Raw genomic sequence first — 23,799 nt, 5'->3', positions numbered from 1 at the left:
TGTCTAGTATAGAGTGAGCCTCGGGCAGATTTTGAATGCATTCCAACACATTAAAAAAGAAAAGAATTATTAGGAAAACACTTTTTAATAAATAATTATAGATTTTAACGATATTTTTTTATTTATTATCATCTATAGCAATACATAGCAATATTATGATATATTTTTTATGTATTAAAAATGAATTATGCATGCAATATAAATGTATTATAAGTGTTTTAAAATATATTATACTTATTTAATAAGAAATTGACATAATATATTATAAGTGTATTAAAGTGTGTGATAAATATATTATTCATGAATAAAACTTGTATTATATGAGTTATATAAATTATTCTCGCTAATATATATTAAAATTATATTAAAACTATATTATAAATATATTATAAATATCTAATAAAAAAAATTATTACTATAAATAATAAATATTTTCTTAATATAATATATTGGTGTAAGTTTCCATTAAAAATCGTGTTACATGTTAGTATGGCGTCAGAATATTACTGGCCCAATTATGAGAATAGTCCAAATTTTCATCACACTAATTTTGATGTTTACAAAGTTTTTATATTTGTGAATAAAAAATATAATTTAAATTATATGTTTAAATAAAATTTGAACTTTATCCTATGTAATATTTAATTACAATTTTATCATACATGGCAAAACGGAGACAAAAGATACCAACAACATGATACTGAAACTACTGTGAGATCTCGAAAGCACAGACTTCATAAAAAGCGATTATATTCCTTTCGTTCTATTTTAATTTTTATAATTTTTTTTTAAATTTAAACAATATAAATTTTAATTAATATTTTAAAATATATATTTTTTAATCATATTGAAATAAAAAAAATTGTAACTTATAATACTATTCTTATAGTTTTTGAATATTTCATTTTTTATTTTATAATATTAAATTAAAATAATATAATTTAATTTTAAAACTTAATCAAATTAACTTTTGAAAAGTTAACTACAATGAAATTGAGAGAATAATTTATTTCACTGCCTCGGGAAGTGTGGGAGAAAAGGACCATCAGAGATTGTTTATAACAAAATCCTGTGCAGTGAATGAGTAGAGGCAGTAGGTAAAAAAAGGTTGGGAAAGCAAAATTATTGGTCGGATCTTTTATATACCTAAATATTCTCATATTAGTTGTTATTTATATAAAAAATAGTTATTCTAAAATAATTGTCAATTTAAATAATTAAGAGAAAATTAATTATATTTTTTCAACTTTATCTTTAGCATTAATTATTCTAATATTAAGAGACACATAAATAAATAAATGTCAAAAAATTAATAAAAAGTATATTAGTCATGATAATTAATGTTTTTTTTAAGTATTGTGCAAAATTTTATCGTGTCAACTAAAATGGGATAGAGGGAGTATAATTTTTCTAGAAAGGATTTTCTTATCTCATTTTTTGAGGTCTAAAAAATCTATTCTCACTCTTTATAAAGGCTAGCAAGCGCTCTTTTTTCTTTGTTCACTCTCACTCATTTGCTAGCTAGAGTGAAAATCCAATGGATAATACTGAGAATATTCCAAACTTGAAGAAACAATTAGGTGATGAAGTAGTTGTAGTCATGGTTCCATTTCAAAGTCAAAGCCATCTTGACCCTTTTCTTCAATTTGCCTGCTTAATCTCTTCTTGTGGTCTCTCTGTTCACTATCTTAGCCTACCTACTTACAATCATGACACCAGGACTCGTGCCACGGCGTTAAATCCTTCCGATTTAGCTAAAATTCATTTTCATGACCTTCAAATGACTACTACTCCGCTCGATCCAAATATTCCGAGCGAAGTACCTAAACATTTCCACTTATTCTGGAATGTTTGCATTACTTCCTTCTTACGTGATATTTCGTCTAAATCAACAAGAGTTGTGATGATTCATGATTGTCTAATGTCTTATAATGTTCAGGATATTTCATCTTTCCATAATGCAGAGTCATATATCTTTAATCCTGTAATTTCGGCGTTTGGTATGTATTGTGATCACATATTCCCTATTGTGGGATTGCCTATCCCGCTTGAACAACAACTACTTCAAAGACTACCATCCTCTGAAGGATGGTATTGTGATGAAATCATCTTTTCAAGTTCAGTATATCGGGAATGGCTCTGCAGGTGATATCCATAATACAAGCCAAGTAATGGAAGATACTAATACTTTTATTGACTTGCTTGGAATTGGACAAAACAAGAAGCAATGGGCAATAGGACAGGTTCTCCGGCCTACTAAGAAAGAAAAAAAACAGATTCCCCTGTTTGGATTGGTTGGACAAACAACCTCTAAAATTAGTTCTTTACGTATCGTATGAAATGTTGACTTCATTTTCTGATGAACAAATCAAAAAGCTCGCCATGGGTTTAGAGCTTAGAAAACAAAAGTTCATATGGTTGTTGAACGAGCCTGATAATGGAGATATTTATATCAGGGAAGACCCTAATAGAAAATTTGAGTTTCATGCAGGGTTTGAGGAATAGACTAAATGGAGTCGGGTTACTTCTGAGAGATTGGGCACCACAAACAGAAATCTTGGCTCATTCATCTATTGGCGGGTTCTTGAGTGCGTGTGACTGGACTGCTTGTGTAGAGACCATTACTATGGGAGTCCCAATAATTGCTTGGCCTACACAATCTGACCACCCCAAAAATGTTTTTTTGTTGACGGAAATATTGAAAACTGGCCTCATCATTAAGGAGTGGGATCAGAAACGTGACGAGGTGGTCATTGCATCTACCGTTGATAGTGTCGTGAGGAAGTTAATGGCATCGAAGAAGGAGACGAAATTAGGAAAAGAGCAAACGAACTGGGAGAAGCCGTGAGGCAGCCCACAGAGAAAGGGGGTGTTTTTCGAATGAAGCTGGATTCATTTATCGCGCATATCACTAAATAGAATTTTCTATCTAGTAATATGCTTCTTTTAATGCTCTTTCAATATTTCTTTCAACCATGTTTGATTTCTCTGATGTTAGCTCAGACTAGTTCTTAATAAATGAATAATCTTTGAAATGCTTTGATATCTAAATTTAGTGAATTTCTTTTAATAACATTCAATATTATTGAATTCGATGAAACTCGTGTAATCTTTTATCTCCGCCCTAAAATTGTCTACAGACTATGAAATTAGGACGCATATATGAATGCTAATATATTGCATAGAATATATAAAATCCATAAGATTATTAAGTACTTGACCATTGGAGGCAAATGACATTGAAGGAAGGAGAAATGGTAGTCCCCACGAGCACATGCCAACTTGACTAATTAATTAAAACAATGAAACAAATATTCAAAAAAAATTAATTTATATATATATATTGATGTATAAAAAACACTGCTAATAAATACTAATATAAAAATATAATATATAAATTATTATTTTAATCAAATAAATATTTGTAGTTATTTTTAAGTAATTGCAATGCTTCGATATTTATTTTATCGACGTAAAAAACTTAAACTCATATACGTAGGAAATGTGTGTTGTCCTCATGAACTGGCTTTTGGATTGAGTTAGACATAAGTTTTATTTATTTAACATTAATGTGAAGGGCATTCAAGTCTTCAATTTTTTTAAGAAAAAGAAGGATGAGTAGGATAAGATATTGTAATTTCTCTATTTCCTTGAACAATCACATCTCTAATTTAGTAGCATAATAAACAAAGATGCAAATTATTTGTACCTATAGTAGTTTTACGTCATGATGTATTAACATATAACAATATTCATCCATTATGAACAGGATTTGAACCACTTGGAACATTATGACTTATGAGCATCTACTATGTATTGTTGATCACTCAATATTTTATGAGGATAATTAATTATTATTGTGGATTTTTTATTTGTTGATGATAACAAATTATGATCCGAAAAATCGACATAACTATAGCTAAAATCATCCATGGATAATTTAATAATTATAGACCAAGGAAAAAAAGAGGGAGAAGAGTTGATTTTTCCATGGTAAAAAGTTAACACCAAATTAACCCTAGGTATTGTTTCTATCTTGGTGAAAACCTTAGTGGAAAAAGACTCCAAATTTATAGGACAAGAAAATCTATTTGCTTAGTATGATAAGGAACGTAACTTGTCAACTTTTCAAAGCACTAAATGTTTGTTGATTATGAAGCATTGTAATACTTAATAATTTAGGAGAGATGTATGCGAATATTCAATCAACTTAATCATTTAGCCTTCTTATAATGAGGCACCATTAGATAATATTATACAAATTTTACAAAATATATACATTAAATAATTGGTTTTATAAAGAGAATACCAAGGATAGTTCACATGTCCATATTTATAAATTCGCTCCATTTTTACGTATGATATACATGATACACACGTGATACATATTCTTCCAGTAAATCATATTGAGTTTATCTCTGAATTTTGACTCCAAAATCAATCCATATTGCTCTTAATTAATCTTCCTCAGTTAATTTTTGTATTAGTTGTGGTTTCAATAAATTCCAACCATACTCACTCAAAAAAATAAAGATCAAATAGTGTTGGAGAAGTCCAGCACCTGCATGACAGTAGAAGAGAAGAAGAAATGAAGAAGAAAGTAAAAGAGAAGAGAAGAAAGCAGACAGCCAATTGAACAAAGAAGAAAGCAAACTGAAGGATCTTGTTAATAAAATTGTTAGGCGAGTCGATTGTAAATGTTTTCTAAATTGTTATATATTTCTGATTTTTTTTGATGAATTTATATTTTAGAGAATCGATTACTATATCTTATGAAGGATCTAGTTAACTCTTTAAATTATCTTAAAATACTTATAGTGATATCTCTACTTTTCAAAGACAGTGTGATCTGACTTAAGCTCGATCAACTGAATTCACCACTCTTGGGAGGGGAACAAGAATTGAAAACGACTGCAAATTTTCATTGAATATCAATTATTCTTAATTAAAACAATTGCTATTTATCTAAGTTTTTTTCCTAGAAATAAAATAGAATAAAGAAGGATCATTGTTTTTTTTTTTGGAACTTTCCTAGTTTTAGGGGACGATCTTACTTTATTAGTAATTGTTTATCTTATTTCCTATCTTTCCAATGACTTTAAGAATATAATATACTAAAATCTCTTTAAATTAATATTATCAAGATCATGAAATAGTATTATTTTGTAGAGATATTATTTAATTAATTAATATTTATTATTTTAAAGAGTATTTTCGAATTCAATGAAGTTTATTTTGATTACATCGTTCGAAAATAAAGCCTCAAGGAATTTAAATAAGTCTTTTTGTGAAAACAACATTAATGAATTTGAGGTCATGATTACGAAAACACCCTAACTTTTGGATGCAATAAGAGCGCATTTATCACGTCTAGAACTTTTCACAATTTTTTCAGTGCAGTTTGAGAAGACAACACCAGAGCTTTTGGATGCAATAAGAAAAGTTTCAAAAGTTAAAGATGAACTTCAATTAGATTTAAATTTTAACAAAAAATAAATAAAAAATACTAGAATCGTATTCACTAAATTATCTTAGTTATTTTTATAATTTTAAAGAATTATTAATTTATAATATTAATGGAACCATATATTTATCCAGGGGTCTTCTGAACATATATAATCTTATTATCTTATCAAAATCATTGATTTTTTTCAATGGCTTAAGTCGGAGAAAATATTATTTTAAAAAATTTATTATTTTATCGAGTATTAATTTAGAAAGGTCCCAATATAAGATATTGAAGACATTTTCGATGACGAAAAGTCAATACACATAGACTTCTTCTTTTTCCTTTTGGTTATATTTATATTAGTATCAAATTTCCAATATGAGATTGGTATGGACTTTTAGGAATACAACAATTAATTTTGAGTTAATTAGCAACCATAAAATACAAAACCATTTGATCAAGGTTGTTTATACATTGTTCAAGTTAAAGTCTGTTTTTGTTAGTATTATATTACAACACTCCACCGTATTAATTGAACAAGCATTATACACATACATTTTTAAATTTAAAAATAATTAACTATACACTTCTCATTTAATTCTCAGTGAGAAGTCTTGTAACAACATAAATATTATGACATATCCAAAGTTATATGCATGTTTCAAATATTTTATAGTCAGAAAAATATTATGGCACTCCTTATCTATTGTTCCTCCTTTTATTTACACGAGAACTCACATTTATTGCTCTAGCAAGTAGGTTCACATCTCCCTTAGAGATAAAAATAACTAATAAATTAATCTTATTTTTAAAATGGGGTATAAATCGTACCAAACATCTTTTCATTTTATTTTTAATTATTATAGTAATAACATTTAGTAAAATTTAATTATTTTGTTATTACTAAAGTAAGAAATTAACCAATTTTAAAACCTCATTAAATTTTTATTTTGTAAAATTGGTTAATTTCTTATTTTAGTTTTGATTTATAGAATTTTTAATTCTGATACAAATATCTTTATGATTTGTTAAATATCGCATAGTAATTTGGAAGACTTATGTGCACTCATTAAATTTTTGGTGCATATTTCATAACTTTTAAAAAAATATTTATATCTTCAAAGATTGAATAATATTGACGAAATTCGTAGCAAAGCAACCCATTAAGATTTTGTCACGCCCTTTGCTTAATTCTTTTATTTTTTATTTGGTCGGACCGAATTCGAAGGTAGGCTGCCTATATAGTTAACATTAATAAAAATCATGTCGAACGTAATTCATATATTTTGTATTATTTAAGATTAACCTTAAAAACATTTGATTTTTTTCACAAACCTGCAAATTAATATAAAGATCACAATTCCGGTTTAGGTTGAGGACACAAAGCTCAATTGAATTAGCTTCGTTGGAAAAACTATACTGTGCAGATAGGGCAAAAGCAAACTTCTGGACATAAGGGAAGATTCTGTTGGGCTCAAAGTGTTGAACAGTACGACCATCTAATCAAAAAGAGAGAGCATACTTATATTTACTTAATTATATTCTCAACAAAAATCAATTCAAAGAAATTCTTAATACGGTGTGAGATATTGTTCATCTTAGGCCAAACCCTGTACAGTGTTCCCAAGAAGGCTGAACCATTAATAGTATTACTACCTTGTATATATGTAGTTTCTTTTTTCTTTTCAACCATCACACCCAACAGACTCTAGCATGGTGGCAGAAGGGGTTCAAAAGTTACTTTAGATCATAATTTCAACTCGACATTCTAGTATTTATCTTTTTTTTGAATTTTCTCATATGAATTGCAAATACGAGAATAGTCTTGATGTTTAAAGCTGCAGAGAGTTAGAAAACATTGGTCTGTACAAGGATTATGTGAATAAAATAGTGGTCACTCACGTGTCATTCATGCTTTAAAATTAATAGTCTTGGTCTAAATATATATATATATATATATATATATATTATTTACGCCTTTTTTCATTCATATTGTGAGATATTTCATAGACGCAATGAACAAAGTACACCAAAGTATATGTTGCAGATTAAAGGTTCATCTTTATTGGATGTGCAATGGAAATGAAGCAAAATTTTTATTAAAAACGCAAAATACGTCTATAAATTCGAAATCAACAAGAATATATAGAAACACAACTTGTCTTAACGCTACTAAATAATAAAATAACATGTTAAAGCTATACTAACCTAATTTTGATTGTTAAAGACAATCAAAAGACTCTAAAACTTAAGAGGTCTGTACAGGGATTATGTGACTAAAATTTCAAGCAAAATGGAGCTTTGACACCAGCTAGAGCAAGAACAGATGCTGGAATTCCCCACAAGGAGTCACCACATATTAGACCAGAAGCCACTGCAGGTCCAAAATCTTTTGCTTTCTGCTTGTTATACATTTGCCAAATGAATAGGATCAAATGAGCCTAGACACATGTCAATGGCAAAGTAGCCTCCAAGGTAAAATGGTATGGCCATGCACATTGGACTCGAAATGGATCGATAAATTCTATACTTGATCTCAAATTTCTTGAGCAGTTGAGTCACCAGGTTGATGAGAATAGCATCTAGAAAGAAGCAAATAGAGAGGTTGAGAATAGCATCTAGAAAGAAGCAAATAGAGAGGTTGAGGCAATGTTTAGGTAGACTTCCAAAACCTTCGACGCCAAGTAGGGCGATTCCACGATACATGAGAGCATATGGTGCAGGGTATGATCCTTCTGGATCCAGAAGACTAGAGGGGTTATGACACAACCCATGGCAGTACCAATGAGTTGGCTAAAGAACATGGAACGCGGGGACGTAAGGGTTAAGTAACCAGTCTTGAAATCTCCCATCAAGCCAGAAGCTGTGTCTAGTATGCTTATCATCAAACCACATGAAGCTAGTCCAGCAATCACTCCACCATTCTCCAAACCAACCCAATAACTAAATGTAAGGATTGCAATCTTTCCATAATTTGAGGCGAGGGACCAATCTGTGAGGCCAGCTCCATAAGAATTGCAGAAGGCCAATATAGGACCAATTAAATAGGCAACCAAAACGTGATACCATTTGAGTGAGTGGAAGATCATGGGTACCACAATGATTGATACGACTGCAGTACCAGCATATCCCACAGCAGTTGTCCAGTTGGAAATCTGGTCTTTTAAGAAGTAATCATTTCGTATCTTCTCGTCCTCATCGTCTTCTTCTGAACAATCTTCCTGAGGACTATTCTTCCTCTTTATGAAACTTATGATTGTGACCACCAACATGTAGGCAAAAAGGAAAAGACCATCACCAAGCATCATGGCAATTGCGATAAATACTGTGTGTCCTTAGATACCATGAAGACTTGTTGCAGATAAATGGGCAGAGTACCAGTCGCCTTTCTTCGCTTCAATCATTGTCCACATGAAAGCCCATGATACTATAGCACCAATTAGCAATGATATGTTGACCATGTAGGGGCATAGCATACCAACTCCAACATAGGTCGACGATAAATCAAAATACAACCTTTTGGCATATGCTTGGGAACCAAATGTATGCAAGCTAGCAAACCCGCAGCCTTCATCACGTGCAAATATCCACTGAATAGCTCCAAATATAAAGCTGAACCCGAACGATTTGAACAAGGAACCAACTCGAGGTTGGCTCCTTTAGGAGTGTGGAAACAATTGATAAGGTATGCAGTTGCCGTTCCACTTGGATACGTCAACTTATACTTCATTATCATCATCTTTCTTAGTGAGACAATTGAGAATAGACCGGCAAAGCGACAACAAGAAGATAAGGAAGCATCCAAGTTTCTTAGTATTAATTGGTATATTTCCTGCATCTGCCTGAGATGCTATGTATGGACTCATTCCCAATATATAACTTGCTGTCCCACTGCTAAACGCAATGCCAGAAGAAGCAAGGACACACGTCTGTATGACGTAGTAAAAGGCTGCTTCAACTTGCCAAATTTCTCAATAAAAGCTGTCCACGATCTAATCCCAATAATCCAGCTGCGACATTGAGAGAAGGGATAACACCAGTAGTGAGATTGAGTTTGCAAACAATGAAGTTGAATACGACGCATTTGTTTATGCCACGGGGGAACATATTTGTCCTTGAATGCATTCTCTCTTGATCATTAACCTCATCTCCAGTACTTCTCACCATTATTAATTGAACAAACAAACGGACAAAGTGAAAATTTGAAAAGTAATTAAAAAGTTTTGTGAGTATAATTGTATGTGGGGTGTTACGTCTATTTATAGTAGAAATACCGTTTCCTGATTTGACATGGAATGGGAATAACAATAATTATCCTCATTCACACTCAATTATCTAAAACTATAAATTACAAATACGTTTTCTAATTTATTTATTTTTTGGTTTCCTAATTTGACATGGAATGGGAAAAACAATTAAACCCTTTTTATATTGCCTTCTTTATTTAAATGAATAATTTGGGTTTATTATATTGATAATTAAATTTATTTTTTCACTCATTTTTCTGTAAAATTTATTATAGATGTCACAGTTATGTTTTTTGCAAATACAAAAATAAATTACAATATTGTCGTAACAAAAAATTAGTCTTAATTTATTTTTTCCATTCCTGCTTCTTTCTTTTCATTTATCCTATTTTTATACTAAAAATGAAATAGAATAAAAAATTCACTCAATTAACCATTATATCAAAGAAGTCAAAAATTTTGCACACGTGATAAGGATCCAATTTTCCCACGTACTTTGCTAAAAGGATCTAATATGCCTTACATGATTTTTTTAAATCAGAAATAAAAAAATAAATTCAAAATTAATTTTTTCACTTTCGTTGAAAGAAAAAGATATATCTGAGAAAAATGGAGAGCATTTTTGAAGATTTGTGAGTCGGGATTCGGATCTTGGTCCCTGTTTCGAGTGTCTAGTGACGAAGCTCTTACTTTAATTTTTAGCTAGTTTATTACACAAGTTCTTACTTCTTACTCATGTTTCTTTCTATTTTTTTTTAAAAATTATATCATTGTGAATCAAAGCATGAACAAAGCTATTTAAATAGTTTCGGCATTCGTGTATTAGTTAATATGCAAAGTTGATTATTTATGTGAGATTTTTACTATGAGTTGTATGTTTAGTTTATTCGAGACTTACAAAGATTTGGGGTTTCAACATAATAATATCCTGAGTATGAGCATGTTTCAACTTGGTTTTGTATATCTAAGTCATTTGTGTCATGATAAAAGTATATGTGGGCCACTAACAATGGGTATATCACCTCTAATCACAAAATTGTGTCAGACTCTTTTGTCTTAAAAATATTAAAGTCTTCTCTTTCTATTTCAATTTATGTGATATCCTTTTATTTTTTGGTCCGTTCGAAAAAGAATGTCACCTTTCATGACAACTATTTAAACGGCATCATCCCCATTTTATCCTTATTGATTTCCACTCAACACTTTATTGTGAATAAAAGTCAAATAAAAGTAAGCATTAAAGTGACTTCAATAAAGGCATTTTGATAAACATAACAAAGTTTTTTTGTTTTTTTTTAAATTCGTGTTTAGTCAAACGATGCCTCCACACAATCAGTTATAATTTAGTATAGTAATCCTTTCTTTATTAAACTAACTAATTATCCATCACAATTTTTCAATTCACGATACGAGATAATAAATTGAAGAGTCTAACTTCATTTTGCATTAATACATTGAATTCCTTTTTTAAAAAAATAATAATAATTGTATCATCGAAAAAAGAAAAGAAAATATAGAAACACAACATAGTTAAGTTGTTTTATTTTATTCAGTATTCTTTGTTATTCATTGTCTTTAGTTAAATCCACACTACTTCTTGTCACAAACACTATTTCTTCAGTTTTAATTTATGAAGGTGTTTGACTAGACACATAGATTAAGAGATTAAAAAAATTGAGCTTGAAATCATCCCTCATAAAGGATAAAGTGAAAATAGGGGTAAAGTTTGTGTATACCCTATCCTCCCCGATCCCGATCCTTTTTGTGACATCACAGTAGTCTGTTCTGCATATTCTCAAATTCAATTGAATGCTAATAGCTAGGAGAAAAGGGTAATATGAGCCAATTTGAATTAATTTGGTTGCATAACCAAATAGAGGCAGAGCCTATGAGCCTCCTCTCTTCTGTAATTACAACAGAAAATACATCTTCATACAACATTTGAAAATATATACTATATTAAGAATGTTGATTTTCACTTCACACTGTCACTCCAAGGCCTCAGTAAAATACCCTGGAATCAGTGAATCAATTTCTCATGGAAAGCCATTTGCAACTTGATTGATATGCAGCAAGTCATCTGAAATCCATCCTTGTCACACCTCGATGCTTTCCTCAAGATGACCTCTAGCGAAATCGGTGATGCAGCAGTTCCCTTAAAACTCTTAGGCCTCAGAATTTCAGACAACTGATTCACTAAGTGGGCGATGGTCGTGACTTGTTACCTGGTCGATATTTTTTCCAATTCCTTTAGCTAGTGTCATTGAAAAGATTGTAAATTAGCATGTTCACAATGAAAGTCTGATTTACTTCGCCGCCTAGTATGTCATATCAGTGATATCAATTATTGAGAATGAAAGGCTTACCTTAGCAGCTTTGAATAGTTCATCAAGGACTTCAGACAATGTTGGATGAGCATGCACTGCAAACTTTATATCCTGCAAGGTTTATCACAACAAAAAATAATCAACCCTCGACAAGAGGGGCTGCTCAGATGGTAAACACTCTCCACCTCCAATCCTAAGGTTATGGGTTTGAGTCATCAAGAGAGCAGAAAGGTGGGAGCAAAACTGAAACTCCCAAGTCCCAAACCAAAAGAGCGGGAACAAATTAGATAAACTTGAGATAAATAGCTTCGCATTATGAATAACCTGAATGGACATTCCCAACGCTATGGCATTGGATGCTTCATGAATAAGGTCAGCAGCATGCAGACCAAAGATATGAACTCCAATAATCTCCCCGTTGTCTGGTCTGTATATCAACTATATATATCAAAGAAGCAGTAAACAATTGTTAGGATATCTCAATCCAAAACCCAATTTGAATATGGCAGATTAATGATAAATGTATCCGCACGTCAGATCGTATATATAACCAAATATCTAGCTGTATCAACTCAACATTCGATGAACACATGAATCTCAACCATTTTGGTTTCTGATGTTTGAAATGCAATTGTTTGGTTAGTATTAGCTAACTGATGAATGAAAATGCTATCTAAGAGCATGCAACATTTTTCTAGTCATATGATGTAAAGATTAAAAAGGAAAGGGAGCAACAGAAGTAGGAAATCAGAATCATAAAGTGGCTATCTACAGAGAGAATCCATTGGAACTAGCAGATTATGCTACTTCATGAAAATGACTGCGGAAAAGAGGCAAAAGAAGAGTAGCACCCTAGGGTGTAGCTTGATGGCCATGAAGTGGGTTGAGCACCATGACGTCTCAGGTTCAAATTCCAAGAGAGACAAAATACTAAGTAATTTCTTCCCATCTGTTCTAGTCTTGGTGGACAGAGTTACCTGGTACCCGTCCCTGGTAGGAGGTGATAGGTATCTCATGGAATTAGTCGAGGTGCACAAAAGCTGACCCATACACCACAGATATAAAAACAAAAAGAGAGAGGTAAAGGATGAGTAGAACCTTTGCAAGTCCTTCCCCTTCATTTTCTGCCAGTGCCTTTGTGTTTGCCTTAAAGCTTGTTTTTGCAATGCTTATCTCAAATCCCTCCTTTACAGCTTTCTCTCGAGCTTGCGGCTGCAAAATGCAGGAGCCAGTTAAAGACAAAACTAAGTAAAAGCAGTTTGCCACCTAGTTCATCCCATCAGCCATGGAAATAATGATTTGTGAGTACGTTGAAGTATTCAATATCCTCCTCCAATTATTAACAAGTTCGCAAAGAACTTGAACATAATGAGAGCATTATCAAGAAGGAGACCACAAAATCTAAGTGCTCTCTCATCACAAAGCAGTCCAGAAAGAAATTCAGTTTTCACCTCTGTCAACCCAACCATGCTGATTTCAGGATGAGTAAAACAAGCAGCTGGAATGCTCAAATGGTTAAGCACGTGGTCTCTTCCAGAGACTTGTTCGACAACTATTTCATAAGAAAAGGTCATAATGAGTTGAAACATGATGTCGATTTTAAAGGAAAACGTTTGACTTGTATAGAAGATATTCGTAACCTGATTCAATACGCACCAGATACTCCCTGAGCACTGGCTGCATGAGCAAGCATCATTTTACCATTTGCATCACCAATGCAATAAAGGTGAGGTACCTAGTGGTAAAAGTATTATTAGAACATTAACAGCCATGTGAAAGCATATCGACAATAGAGTAGTTCCAACTAACCAATTTTCCATCAGCATCAACAACTCGCATACGCTCATCAACAGGAATAAAACCTCGTTGTGTCAACACGTTAATCTGCAAAAGTTGACCATTAAAATGCACAAAATCCTGGTATGGATATAGACTATTGTATATGTTTTTATACGAAGACATACATTCTCCAGGCCTAGACCATTCGTGAAGGGAGCTCTACCAGTTGCAATTAGAGCTGCATCAACCTAAAAAAAAGAAAACAGAGGTCACTCACTTGGTTTTTTTCACAAACCTGCAAACTAATAAAAATATCACAATTCCGTTTTAGGTCCTTTAGGATTTATGAAGTATAGTCGTCAAGAAATTGATCTTGGGTCTAACTCAACCCCAAAAGCTATCTCATGAGGGCATGATTGCCCAAGTCCATATAAGGAGTTCAACTTTTCCTCATATGGTGTTGTCAAAGTAGGCTTAAGCCTTGAAGTGCGGCTCATAAAGTGTTGAGCGTTTTGCCTCGCTTAATGTGCGCTTTAATTGATATTTCACTTTATCCTAAAAAAATTCAAATTCTTGTCCATATGTTTGTCATTCATAATTAGTAGTCTTGGACTAAACATATATATTTTTGTTATTCTCCATTTGCGCCTTTTTTCATTCACATTGTCAGATATTTCATAGACACTCGGAGAATAAAGTACACCGAAGTATATGTTGCATATTAAAGGTTCAACTTCATTGGATGTGCAATAGAAATGAAATAAAATTGCTATTAAAACATGCAAAATATGTCTACAAATTCGAAAACAACAAGAATATATAGAACACAACTTGTCCTAACACTACTTAATAATAAAATACACATAGCTGATGTGTCTGCAAAAGACGACATTTACGACGCTCAAAACGTAGAATTATTGTTAGTTCTCAAGCGCGCTTTGTTAGTTTGATATGTGTTTTGTTTAGTTTTCAGGGAAATTGAAGTGTGCTTGAGTTGATGATCCTTGGACTAGTTTATGTGGAAATTTGATTGAGTTTAGACTAAGGTGGTGTCGTGGTGTGGAGAATAGAGCACAAGGAAAACAAAGTACACAAGAAGTGTTAAATTGACTTGATCTTAGTGAGGTTTTGTGACAACTTGAAAGGAGAAAGCGGACAACGAACTTTACCATGCCATGAAGAACCTTGTACTGGCCATTTGGAGACAGGAGCAGCATGTTTGGACCAAGGGCAACCACCACGAGCCTCACCATGGTCCGCGGTGATCACTACTGGCCGTGGTGGGTTCCATACAAACAAGATAGGCCACCAAAATGCTAAGGCAACCACCATGAGGCCTCACCACTGGCCGTGGTGCCCGCTATTGGCCGTGGTGGGTGCCGTATTGGAGAGGCCAGCCTTCAAATGGCCAAGGAAGCCACCACGAGCCGTGGTGTGTGCCGTCCAGTTCACTCGAAGCACAACTTTTTGAGGTTTCCTAGTTAGTTTAGGACTAGGTTTCAACTTCTATAATTACACCACTTTGTTCTAGTCTTAGGGTAACGTTTTCCTATGGTATTGAGGCTATAACACACGACTTTAACTCAACTTTTGATCCTTGGATTCCTTCAATACACGCCTGGGAAGTAGCATAAGGACACAACTATTTTGTGCTTTCTTTTGGATATTGTCTTGGAGATTTCATTCAAGGATTCATTATTCAATTGTAAGTTTGATTCGTTGATATTTGTGAGCCTTATACACATGATTTCTTCATCCTTTATTGATTTATTTATCATAACTATGCAAGGCTAATCCCACAACTAGGTTTGTGGGAACCATGACGACACAACAAGGTAGGCAAACGTAGGATTGATTTTCGTGATTTGTTTTGCATATATTGTGGTTTTCTTCAACTAAAAGTCTTTCTTAATGAGTGCACGCATTGAGAACCTGCCCGTATTCATTACTTGCCCGAGAGGGAGGAAGTGATTAGGAAAAGATTATCATAACAGAAATTCGGAGGAACAAAACTTCATCCAAGTTACTTGAGACAGGTTGGAGATAGTACTCTGAGATCTATAGTGAGGGTTTGTAAAGCACATATTCTGAGATCGGGAGGAGATGAATGAAGTACGTCTAAGAAGGACCGAGAGGTGAATTAGATATTACCTAACTCGCTAGATTTTGCATGTAATGCATTGAACGATACCATGAATACGATTTGTCTATTAAGTTATACGCCATGGGGAACATAACCCTAGCCTAGTCTTCATACTGTTTACAAACTAAGCCTTGTTTACTTGTCATTACACTCCTAATTGTTCTTCAATCAAAACCAAAAACCCCACTTACACTCTTAATTGTTCTTCAATCAAAACCCAAACCCCCACTTTTATTTTATGCACTTCTATTTTCTGGAAATAGTAATTACAACTGAGATGGGTTAGCTAATAGAATTTTTTCAATCTATTCCATGTGGGATCGACCCCTACTCTTAGTTGGGTAAATATATTGCTAACGATCGTCTATATTTCGATTCAAGAGGTATAATTGAATGTTATCAATAACTTAAAATAACATGTTAAGTTAAAATAACCTAATTTTGATTGTTAAAGACAATTAAAAGACTCTAAAAGTATAAACCTAAAGCAATGTCCTTCAGACAAAATTTTGTGAAATGCTGTACATGTTTTAAAAAAAAAACCAAAAAGGAAAAAAGCACAATAATATTGTATTACCTCCAAAGTGTCCTTTACTTCTTTAGTCTTGGCATCAGTTAGCTCAATAACAACTGGTCTCCCATCCTTTGCCGGGGTGATCTGTACGAATTATTTGGGAAGATAGTTAAGATATTTGGAAACTTGTGGTGGAAGTTGCATAAAACAGAGTGATCAATACCTTCGTTGCAAACACTCCAGTGTGATAATCAATTTTCCTTGGATTTACCAGAATCCTTTGGGCTAACTTACTAATCTCTGGATCAAATCCGGGCATAAGTTGATCTAGAGCTTCAATAAAAGTAACCTGTGAACAAAATGACTGTTAGTTAGCTGGCGTTTTAAAGAGAACTTCAAAATTGTTGAGGGTCTTTTAGTGGAAGATTAGGCTCTAAGAATATTTCAAACAAGCGAAGGGCAAGGTTAAACAACTATTGTTGCTATTGTTCTCTTCTCCATTATGTTCAACATAACTGCTTCATTGTTGTATCTCCCTCTTCATACTGTGCTTTACTTGAGCCGAGGGTCTATCGGAAGCAGTCTCTCTAGGAGTAACGGCTGCATACACACTACCCTTCCCAGATCCCACTTGTGGGATTACACTGGGTATGTTGTTGTTATTGTAGTTTAATTTAAGAACAACTCTACCACTTGTGTGAGTTTTGCTCATTTTGCCGGTCTCAAGTCCGGATAAAAGAGGTTGCGGTAGGTTGATACAGCCAGCGTTAAACCAGTTAGTCTGTGATGAATTCTATCTATACGTACGAAACGGGTTCAAATGGATCAAAATGGATAGTGAAGATTCATATAGCAGACCTCAACAGACCTCAACAAGTTTGGGTCTGAGACTTTATCCTTTTTGTGCTTGAAAAAGGAAAGCAAGGCTTGTTTTCTTAGCAAGCAGAGACGAAGTAAAGCTTAGGAAAAGGTCAAAAGCTAAGCCATTCTGAACCTAGGATATACTAAGATTGCAATCAGCAAAACTTTCAATATGCAAGATTTTAGGATGGAGGCGTTAGACAACAAGTAACATAAACAATTCAAAGATTGGACAATAAGACCGGTCAGAATTTTGAAATGTAATGTTTCGCAAAGAAGGAAACGAGATGCAGCTACATGGAAACAAGAAAGAGAATAGTCACCACAACATCTTGTGTGATACAAGACAAATGATCACATCACAAAGGAAAGAAAAGACGAATATGTTTGAAATGGCACATTTGGTTCAGGTTCCTTTTCAAATGGCAAGTTTCAGTTTCAAAGGTTGATGCCATTCTGAAACAAATTGAATAGCCGAATATTAAGTGCATAAAAATTAGATTTCAGTTTTCCCAATTGAAACAAAATGACTTGCAAAAAAGGTCAAACCTTTTCGATAAGAGTCATCAAGTTTTAGCTAGAGGTTTGATTTATCCAATTTTGCCTAACAACAACATTCAAAGGCGGAAGGAAGGAATAGCAGTCTTAAGAAAATGAATTAGATATTTAAAAGAGGCAAAACTACCTCACTACCAAGTGCGGTATACACATCACTGAATTCAAGTCCAATATAACCACTTCCTACTATAGCTATCCATTCAGGGACAAATTCCAGTTTGAGAGCATGGTCACTGGTAATCACGGTCTTCCCTGAAAATGAATATGAATTGTATGACTAATGATGAGGATTCACCTTCCAAAGGTACTGCATCTTAAAAGAAGAAGGCATAATCCATAAACATACACTCAAACTTGGTCTCAACTGGCACGTAAACACTCCAACTTTGATTATGCACATCTAGACACCTCAACTCGTCTCTACTATGTCAGTTGAGTGATTCAACTTACAAAATGATCATCTAGGCACCTCCAAAATTTATGTGTCAAGTCAGCGTCAAGTGTTCATGAGACACAGTGGGGACGAGTTGGAGCATTCAGTTGTCAGTTGAGACTAAGTTAAGGTGTCTAGATATGCACTCTCATAGTTGAAGTGCTTACTTGCTAGCTGAGGCCAAGTTTGAGTGTTTGTTTATGTACTATGCCACAGAAGAAAGCCTGAAATGTCAGACCACACGTAATTTTCAAGGTATCTTGACAACAATGTAGTAAGCACGGAAAGTATAAAGAAAATTTACCATCAACTTCAATGCCTCTTGGAACAAAAGGGACAGAACCAGTAGCAATTATTATATCCCTTGCGGTAACTTCACTGCCAGAAAAACCAACTTTTCCATACTTCACCCTTTGAGGACCCTGAAGTATTCTATCAGCATGTAGTTTAAGATTGAAAGTAGAATAAGTTCTTAATGGATATACGTTTCACAGCACAGGTTGACTTACCACTATAGTACCCATTCCAGTCAAAATGTCCACACCAAGTGCCTTTAGAGAGTTTGTCAAGTTATTACGAATTTTCGAGGCAAGATTATTAGCATGATCAGCAACTGCTTGCCTATCATAGGCAGCACCTGAAACCTGTCATTGACATAGAAGAGATTGGTCAATCAGCAGACACTCATCAATCAACAGACTCGGCCATATTTATGAGGACGTCTAGAAGTGACGTGGATTATTCAAAAATCAAAGTCGATTTGCTTTATAAAAAGGCAAATTAGAAGCAAACTGAAGAAAGTGGATTGGAAAGTGTATGGCCAACAGACAATATTTGCCAATTTTCAGAATAGTTCTTTAAACGGTATACAAAGTTCTCCAAGACAACAGCCAAATGACATATCATAAGTAAGTAACAAACTGTGTATATTCCGCCGTTTCAATTTATTTGACACTTTTTCCATTTTAGGACATATCAAAACATTTGAAATAATTCCACTAGTATATAACTCCATACAACTTTCACAACTTTCAAGAAGTCATATCATTTACATATTCAAATTTAAAACTGGATATGATGTTTCTCTATCAATCTTTTCGCCCACAATTATATTTTCTTCTGCTACCACTAATACAATACATGCATAAGTCAAATTAATAACTTAAACAATGTGTGAATTCAAACACCATAATATGTAAAGCAACGGAGAGATTAATATTTGGTCCAGAGTACTAATATAAACGAGTTCAAATATTTAACTGCTCATTGCTGCAGATACATCCCTAGTCATGCAGAGATATTTAGCATAATAAATGGAATCACCTGTATACCCAAAGCCTTCAAGTGGTGTTCATTCTTAAGTTCCCGCATCCTACCGCTAACTGCAAGAAGTGCCTTAGAAGGAACACAACCTCTGTTTACACAAGTTCCGCCGATTACATCTCCTTCAATGATAGCTGTTTTAAGACCCTGAAAGGATAGTATAAAGTTTCAGTCATCACAACTACGATAGAACTAACAAGTAACTGTGGATAGACAACATGCTCAATGGTCAATAATGCTATTTATGCAAGTGAAGAGACAAAGACATGAGGCTGTTGAATCTAACTACAAAGTGCAGTGCGGATTTGAGTCCATAGAATTTTTCTCTTTCTTCTACCGATTCGTATCCTTCCTATTCCCTCCACACTGTCACGCAAATAAGTGAACAGTAACTCATTGTTGCTAGGATTATGTTGGTGCAATCAATTTGTGAAGGCCTAAAAAAAGTCCAATAGCCTGTAAAAAACCATGTTTTAATGAGAATAAGAGACAAATCGTACTGGTCCAAAGAATCCTAATGTCAGTTAGGATATTAGTAAGAACTTTTACTTTGCAGCAGATTGGTGATACCCAAGGAACAAAGTTTTACAAATGTGAGAAAAATCTGGAAAAAGCAAAATGAGATGGTAAGAACTTGTACAGTCAAGGTCTGAACGGGACGCGAAAGGCAGCCTATCAATTTAGTTTTCCTTGGCGCTTTTTGTGCAGGGGTTTGTTAATCACCAAGCAGGCACATGACCATGTGCCAGGGATAGGAGGGAAGTGCATGAAGGGGGGGAAAGTATCCCAACCCCGCCATTCCGCAGTGGTTAAACAAGTTCCCTGGTTGTTATGCTTTGCAGGCTTCAACAATGTCCATTCCGCAGGTTCACCTACAGAAACCTCATTATGACTTCGCCTTCATCTAAAGTCTAATGACCATTCCGCAGGTTCACCTATAGAAACCTCGTTATGACTTCTCCTTCCTCTTGTTTGCAATGTTGTGGGCGCTGTTCACGTAGCCGCTACCTATTACTCTTCATTTCCATTCATGAATCCCCTTAGCCTCAAGAAAATGTTCAAAATTCATACACCTTCTGCCTCAATTTTGAAATTTCAAATTAAATAACTTTCAGAGTTAAACCAAACCAGATTAATTAATCTTTTGAAATTGAAAGAGAGATATTCAGAAAATACACAAAGTAGAGTTGCAATGCTCCTAGCATCCAATAGCAATTTTTTAAAATAAAAAAAGTCAATTAAAGTTACTTGGGGTGCTAGAGTAGGTAAAAAGTATCATATTGGTTGGAGAATGGACCGGTGGTCTCTCAATGTGGGACCTTTTACCCACATTGGTTGGGGAATGGACTGGTGGTCTCCTTATATGGACTTGGACAATCCTTTCATCATGAGCTAGCTTTTGAGGTTGAATTAGGCTAAGGAGTCAGGCGTCATATCTTTACAGTATGGAATCACAAGAAATGATAAGTAAACCATTTTTACTTATCCACTTCTAGTATTGACTTGACACACCTCCTAGGAACAATAAACAGAATGATAATTATACTATATCACCCTTTGAATATAACAAATTCAATATTTCGGGAAATGCATTGTTTACTTGTTCAACTTCCCTTTGAATATAACAAATTCAAATAAACCTACTTATTTGATTGATGTTCAGTTTCCCCCACTTGGCTAGTTCATAGTCTCGTTATTCTCTCTTATTAGTAGCCGTATTAGCGCACTATAATTTCCTATGGTCTGATATCTATTATCATTTATTACTTTCATTACTTTCTGTACTTTGATTGCCCTATCTTGCTTTTCTATATCGCTTTGAACTCCTTATTCTTATCTGACTTCTTTTTTATCTGATTTTACTGAGCCGAGGGTCTCTTGGAAACAGCCGTCCTACCTTGGTAGGAGTCAAGTCTGCGTACACTCCACCCTCCCCAGACCCCACGTTGTGGGATTTCACTGGGTCGTTGTTGTTGTTGTTGTTCAGTTTCCCCCACTCCTAAGCTAAGTAAGGAGCGAATAAAGCTCTTTGAAGGACGAATGCTAAAAGAAACTATTTACGTAGTAATAGTAAGTAGTAGCGAGAATAGGAAAGGTATAATTGCATCAGTCCTTCCAATCAAGCAAGAAACCAACGATTGTTGTCAAAGCAAGAAGTATAGACTATAGACTTGCAGGATCAAGTGGGAACTTGACAGGTCTCGCAAATTCTCATTGGATCTGGGTTGTTCTTAACAGTGATGGCTATTCATTTAAGTTTTTGGGTAGCACCACTAGATCTTCAACAAGGTGGAAATTCTCGTATTCCGTATGTACATGTTCCTGCGGCTCGGATGAGTATTCTTGTTTATATCGTTACGGCTATAAACACCTATTTGTTCCTATTAACAAAACATCCCCTTTTTCTTCGCTCTTCCAGAACTGGTAGAGAAATAGGTGCTTTTTCTATGCTCTTTACCTTAGTTACCCGGGGGTTCGGGGAAAACCTATGTGGGGGCACCTTTTGGGTGTGGGATGCTCGTTTAACCTCTGCATTCATCTTGTTCCTTATTTACCTGGTGCACTACGTTTTCAAAAGCTTTCTGACGAACCGGCTCCTATTTCAATCTGTATATTTCGGGAAATGCATACAAATTCAATAGTTTAAGTGTGTATTTATGCACCCCCAAAGTTGGAGGCATAGATGCCAACACGTTTATGTATTATGACTAATAACAAAGGTAAATTAGGAATTAAATGATAAATCTACTGGGTTTTCCAAATTGGACAACTATACTCACGAATAAGAGTGGACTAAGATAAGATAAAATTTTCAAAAATATACAGTACTCGTACCTTCTCCACAGCATGTAGTGCAGCACCATGACCACCAACACCAGCACCAATTATGACTAAATCATAATCAAACGACGTCGGAGCATTGCCATTTTTCGCCAGTACCGAAGCTGATACTACTTTTTTCCTGAGAAAATTCCTCACTCTCTGAGTCTCACATCGTTTAAGCTTAGAAAACGAAAGCGCAAAAATCTCATTTCTCAGTCCACAGAACCGAAGATTCTTCAATGGCGCAAAACACAATTTCTCGAGTTGATTTTTGTGTGATCTCTTCAGTACTGAGCAATTTGAAGGAGATAAAATAGATGATGAATGCATTTCCAATTGAATTTTATAGTTCAAAGATTAGGAGATTATACATATATTATTATTATTATTATAAATTGTCAATTCTGAGTTTGTGATACTGAAAATAATGCTATGGATATTCAGACAGTGAGATAATGGATGAATTGAACAAGATAAGTCCACTGGATAACAATGGTGACGTGGCATTTTATAAATGTGCCACTTTTCATTTATTTTTTTTAAAGTCAAACGGTTTACGTTCGATTGGAAATTTACGCATAGAATTTTTAAATTTTTTAAAAATGAAATTTATGTATTTGTAAACTACATAAAAAAATATTATAAGTTACAATAATTGAAATTCAAAATTTTTAAAAAATATATGAAAAATTTATGATGAAGGATATATTTGTTTGAATCTCGAAATTCAAAAAGTATCCCATAAATTAAGACGAAGAGAGTACTAAAGTCCACCGTGGGCTATTTTATATCCCCTCCTCCCTCTTGCTTCAATTTATATGATGCAGTTTGATTGTAAATAAAGGTTTCAAAAAAAAAAATCTTTTGAAACTTGTGGTATAAAATAAATCGTAGATATTTGTGTGGCTATAAATCATTAAAAATAAATATTTTAAAGTTAAATTATTATGAAATATAGAATATATCATTTTTGGGATTAATTAAAAAGAAAAGATCATAAAATTGGGGACATAAAAACTAATGAATTTGTCACATCCTCCTTGGGAAATGATTTAAATTTATCCTTCTTATAGTCGCTAACGATTAAAACTAGACGTATCAAATAGACTGATTGAACATAATTTCAAAATAATAAAATACATTGAGTTAATAAATGGGCAGTATATTGACCTGCTTAAATGTTATTGGGGCTAAAGCGGATTGGATTGAGATGAACTAAAATCCGAATCATAACTCAACCCGTATAATTCATATTATGTTTTAAATTCAAAATTTATTAATTTTTTATAATTTGTTTAAGTACCTTATAAATTTGTTTTCCTTATATTATGATGATTTATAA

The 23,799-nt window shown here is 33.6% G+C and overlaps 1 protein-coding gene and 3 pseudogenes across 2 annotated transcripts; 2 read left to right on the top strand and 2 right to left on the bottom strand.

The window, feature by feature from the left end:
* Positions 1-1,537: 1,537 nt before the first annotated feature.
* Positions 1,538-2,919, top strand: LOC129873535 (zeatin O-glucosyltransferase-like; annotated as a pseudogene).
* A 4,674-nt stretch (positions 2,920-7,593) lies between these two features.
* On the bottom strand, positions 7,594-9,616 carry LOC129873525 (probable metal-nicotianamine transporter YSL7; annotated as a pseudogene).
* A 1,916-nt stretch (positions 9,617-11,532) lies between these two features.
* On the bottom strand, positions 11,533-22,874 carry LOC129880918 (dihydrolipoyl dehydrogenase 1, chloroplastic-like). Of its 2 annotated transcripts, none has more exons than XM_055955175.1 (15): positions 22,470-22,874; positions 19,635-19,781; positions 18,821-18,955; positions 18,616-18,733; positions 18,006-18,130; positions 16,683-16,808; positions 16,523-16,603; positions 13,988-14,050; positions 13,833-13,907; positions 13,680-13,758; positions 13,475-13,575; positions 13,122-13,235; positions 12,348-12,461; positions 12,063-12,134; positions 11,533-11,950 (listed from the first exon to the last, which is right to left on the bottom strand). In XM_055955175.1, the coding sequence occupies exons 1-15, from the start codon at positions 22,785-22,787 to the stop codon at positions 11,918-11,920; spliced, it is 1,701 nt and encodes a 566-aa protein (XP_055811150.1). In that variant the 5' UTR covers positions 22,788-22,874; the 3' UTR covers positions 11,533-11,917. The 2 variants fall into 2 exon arrangements, with proteins under 2 accessions (XP_055811150.1, XP_055811149.1); XM_055955174.1 differs by having other exon boundaries at positions 11,533-11,921; positions 22,470-22,873.
* On the top strand, positions 20,253-22,281 carry LOC129879297 (putative cytochrome c biosynthesis ccmC-like mitochondrial protein; annotated as a pseudogene).
* Positions 22,875-23,799: the final 925 nt, after the last annotated feature.

Source organism: Solanum dulcamara, chromosome 2, assembly GCF_947179165.1.
Source record: "Solanum dulcamara chromosome 2, daSolDulc1.2, whole genome shotgun sequence".
NCBI classification, from domain to species: Eukaryota; Viridiplantae; Streptophyta; class Magnoliopsida; order Solanales; family Solanaceae; genus Solanum; species Solanum dulcamara.
Note: the sequence above shows the minus strand (reverse complement) of the source record. Positions and strands in the feature narration are given on the sequence as shown.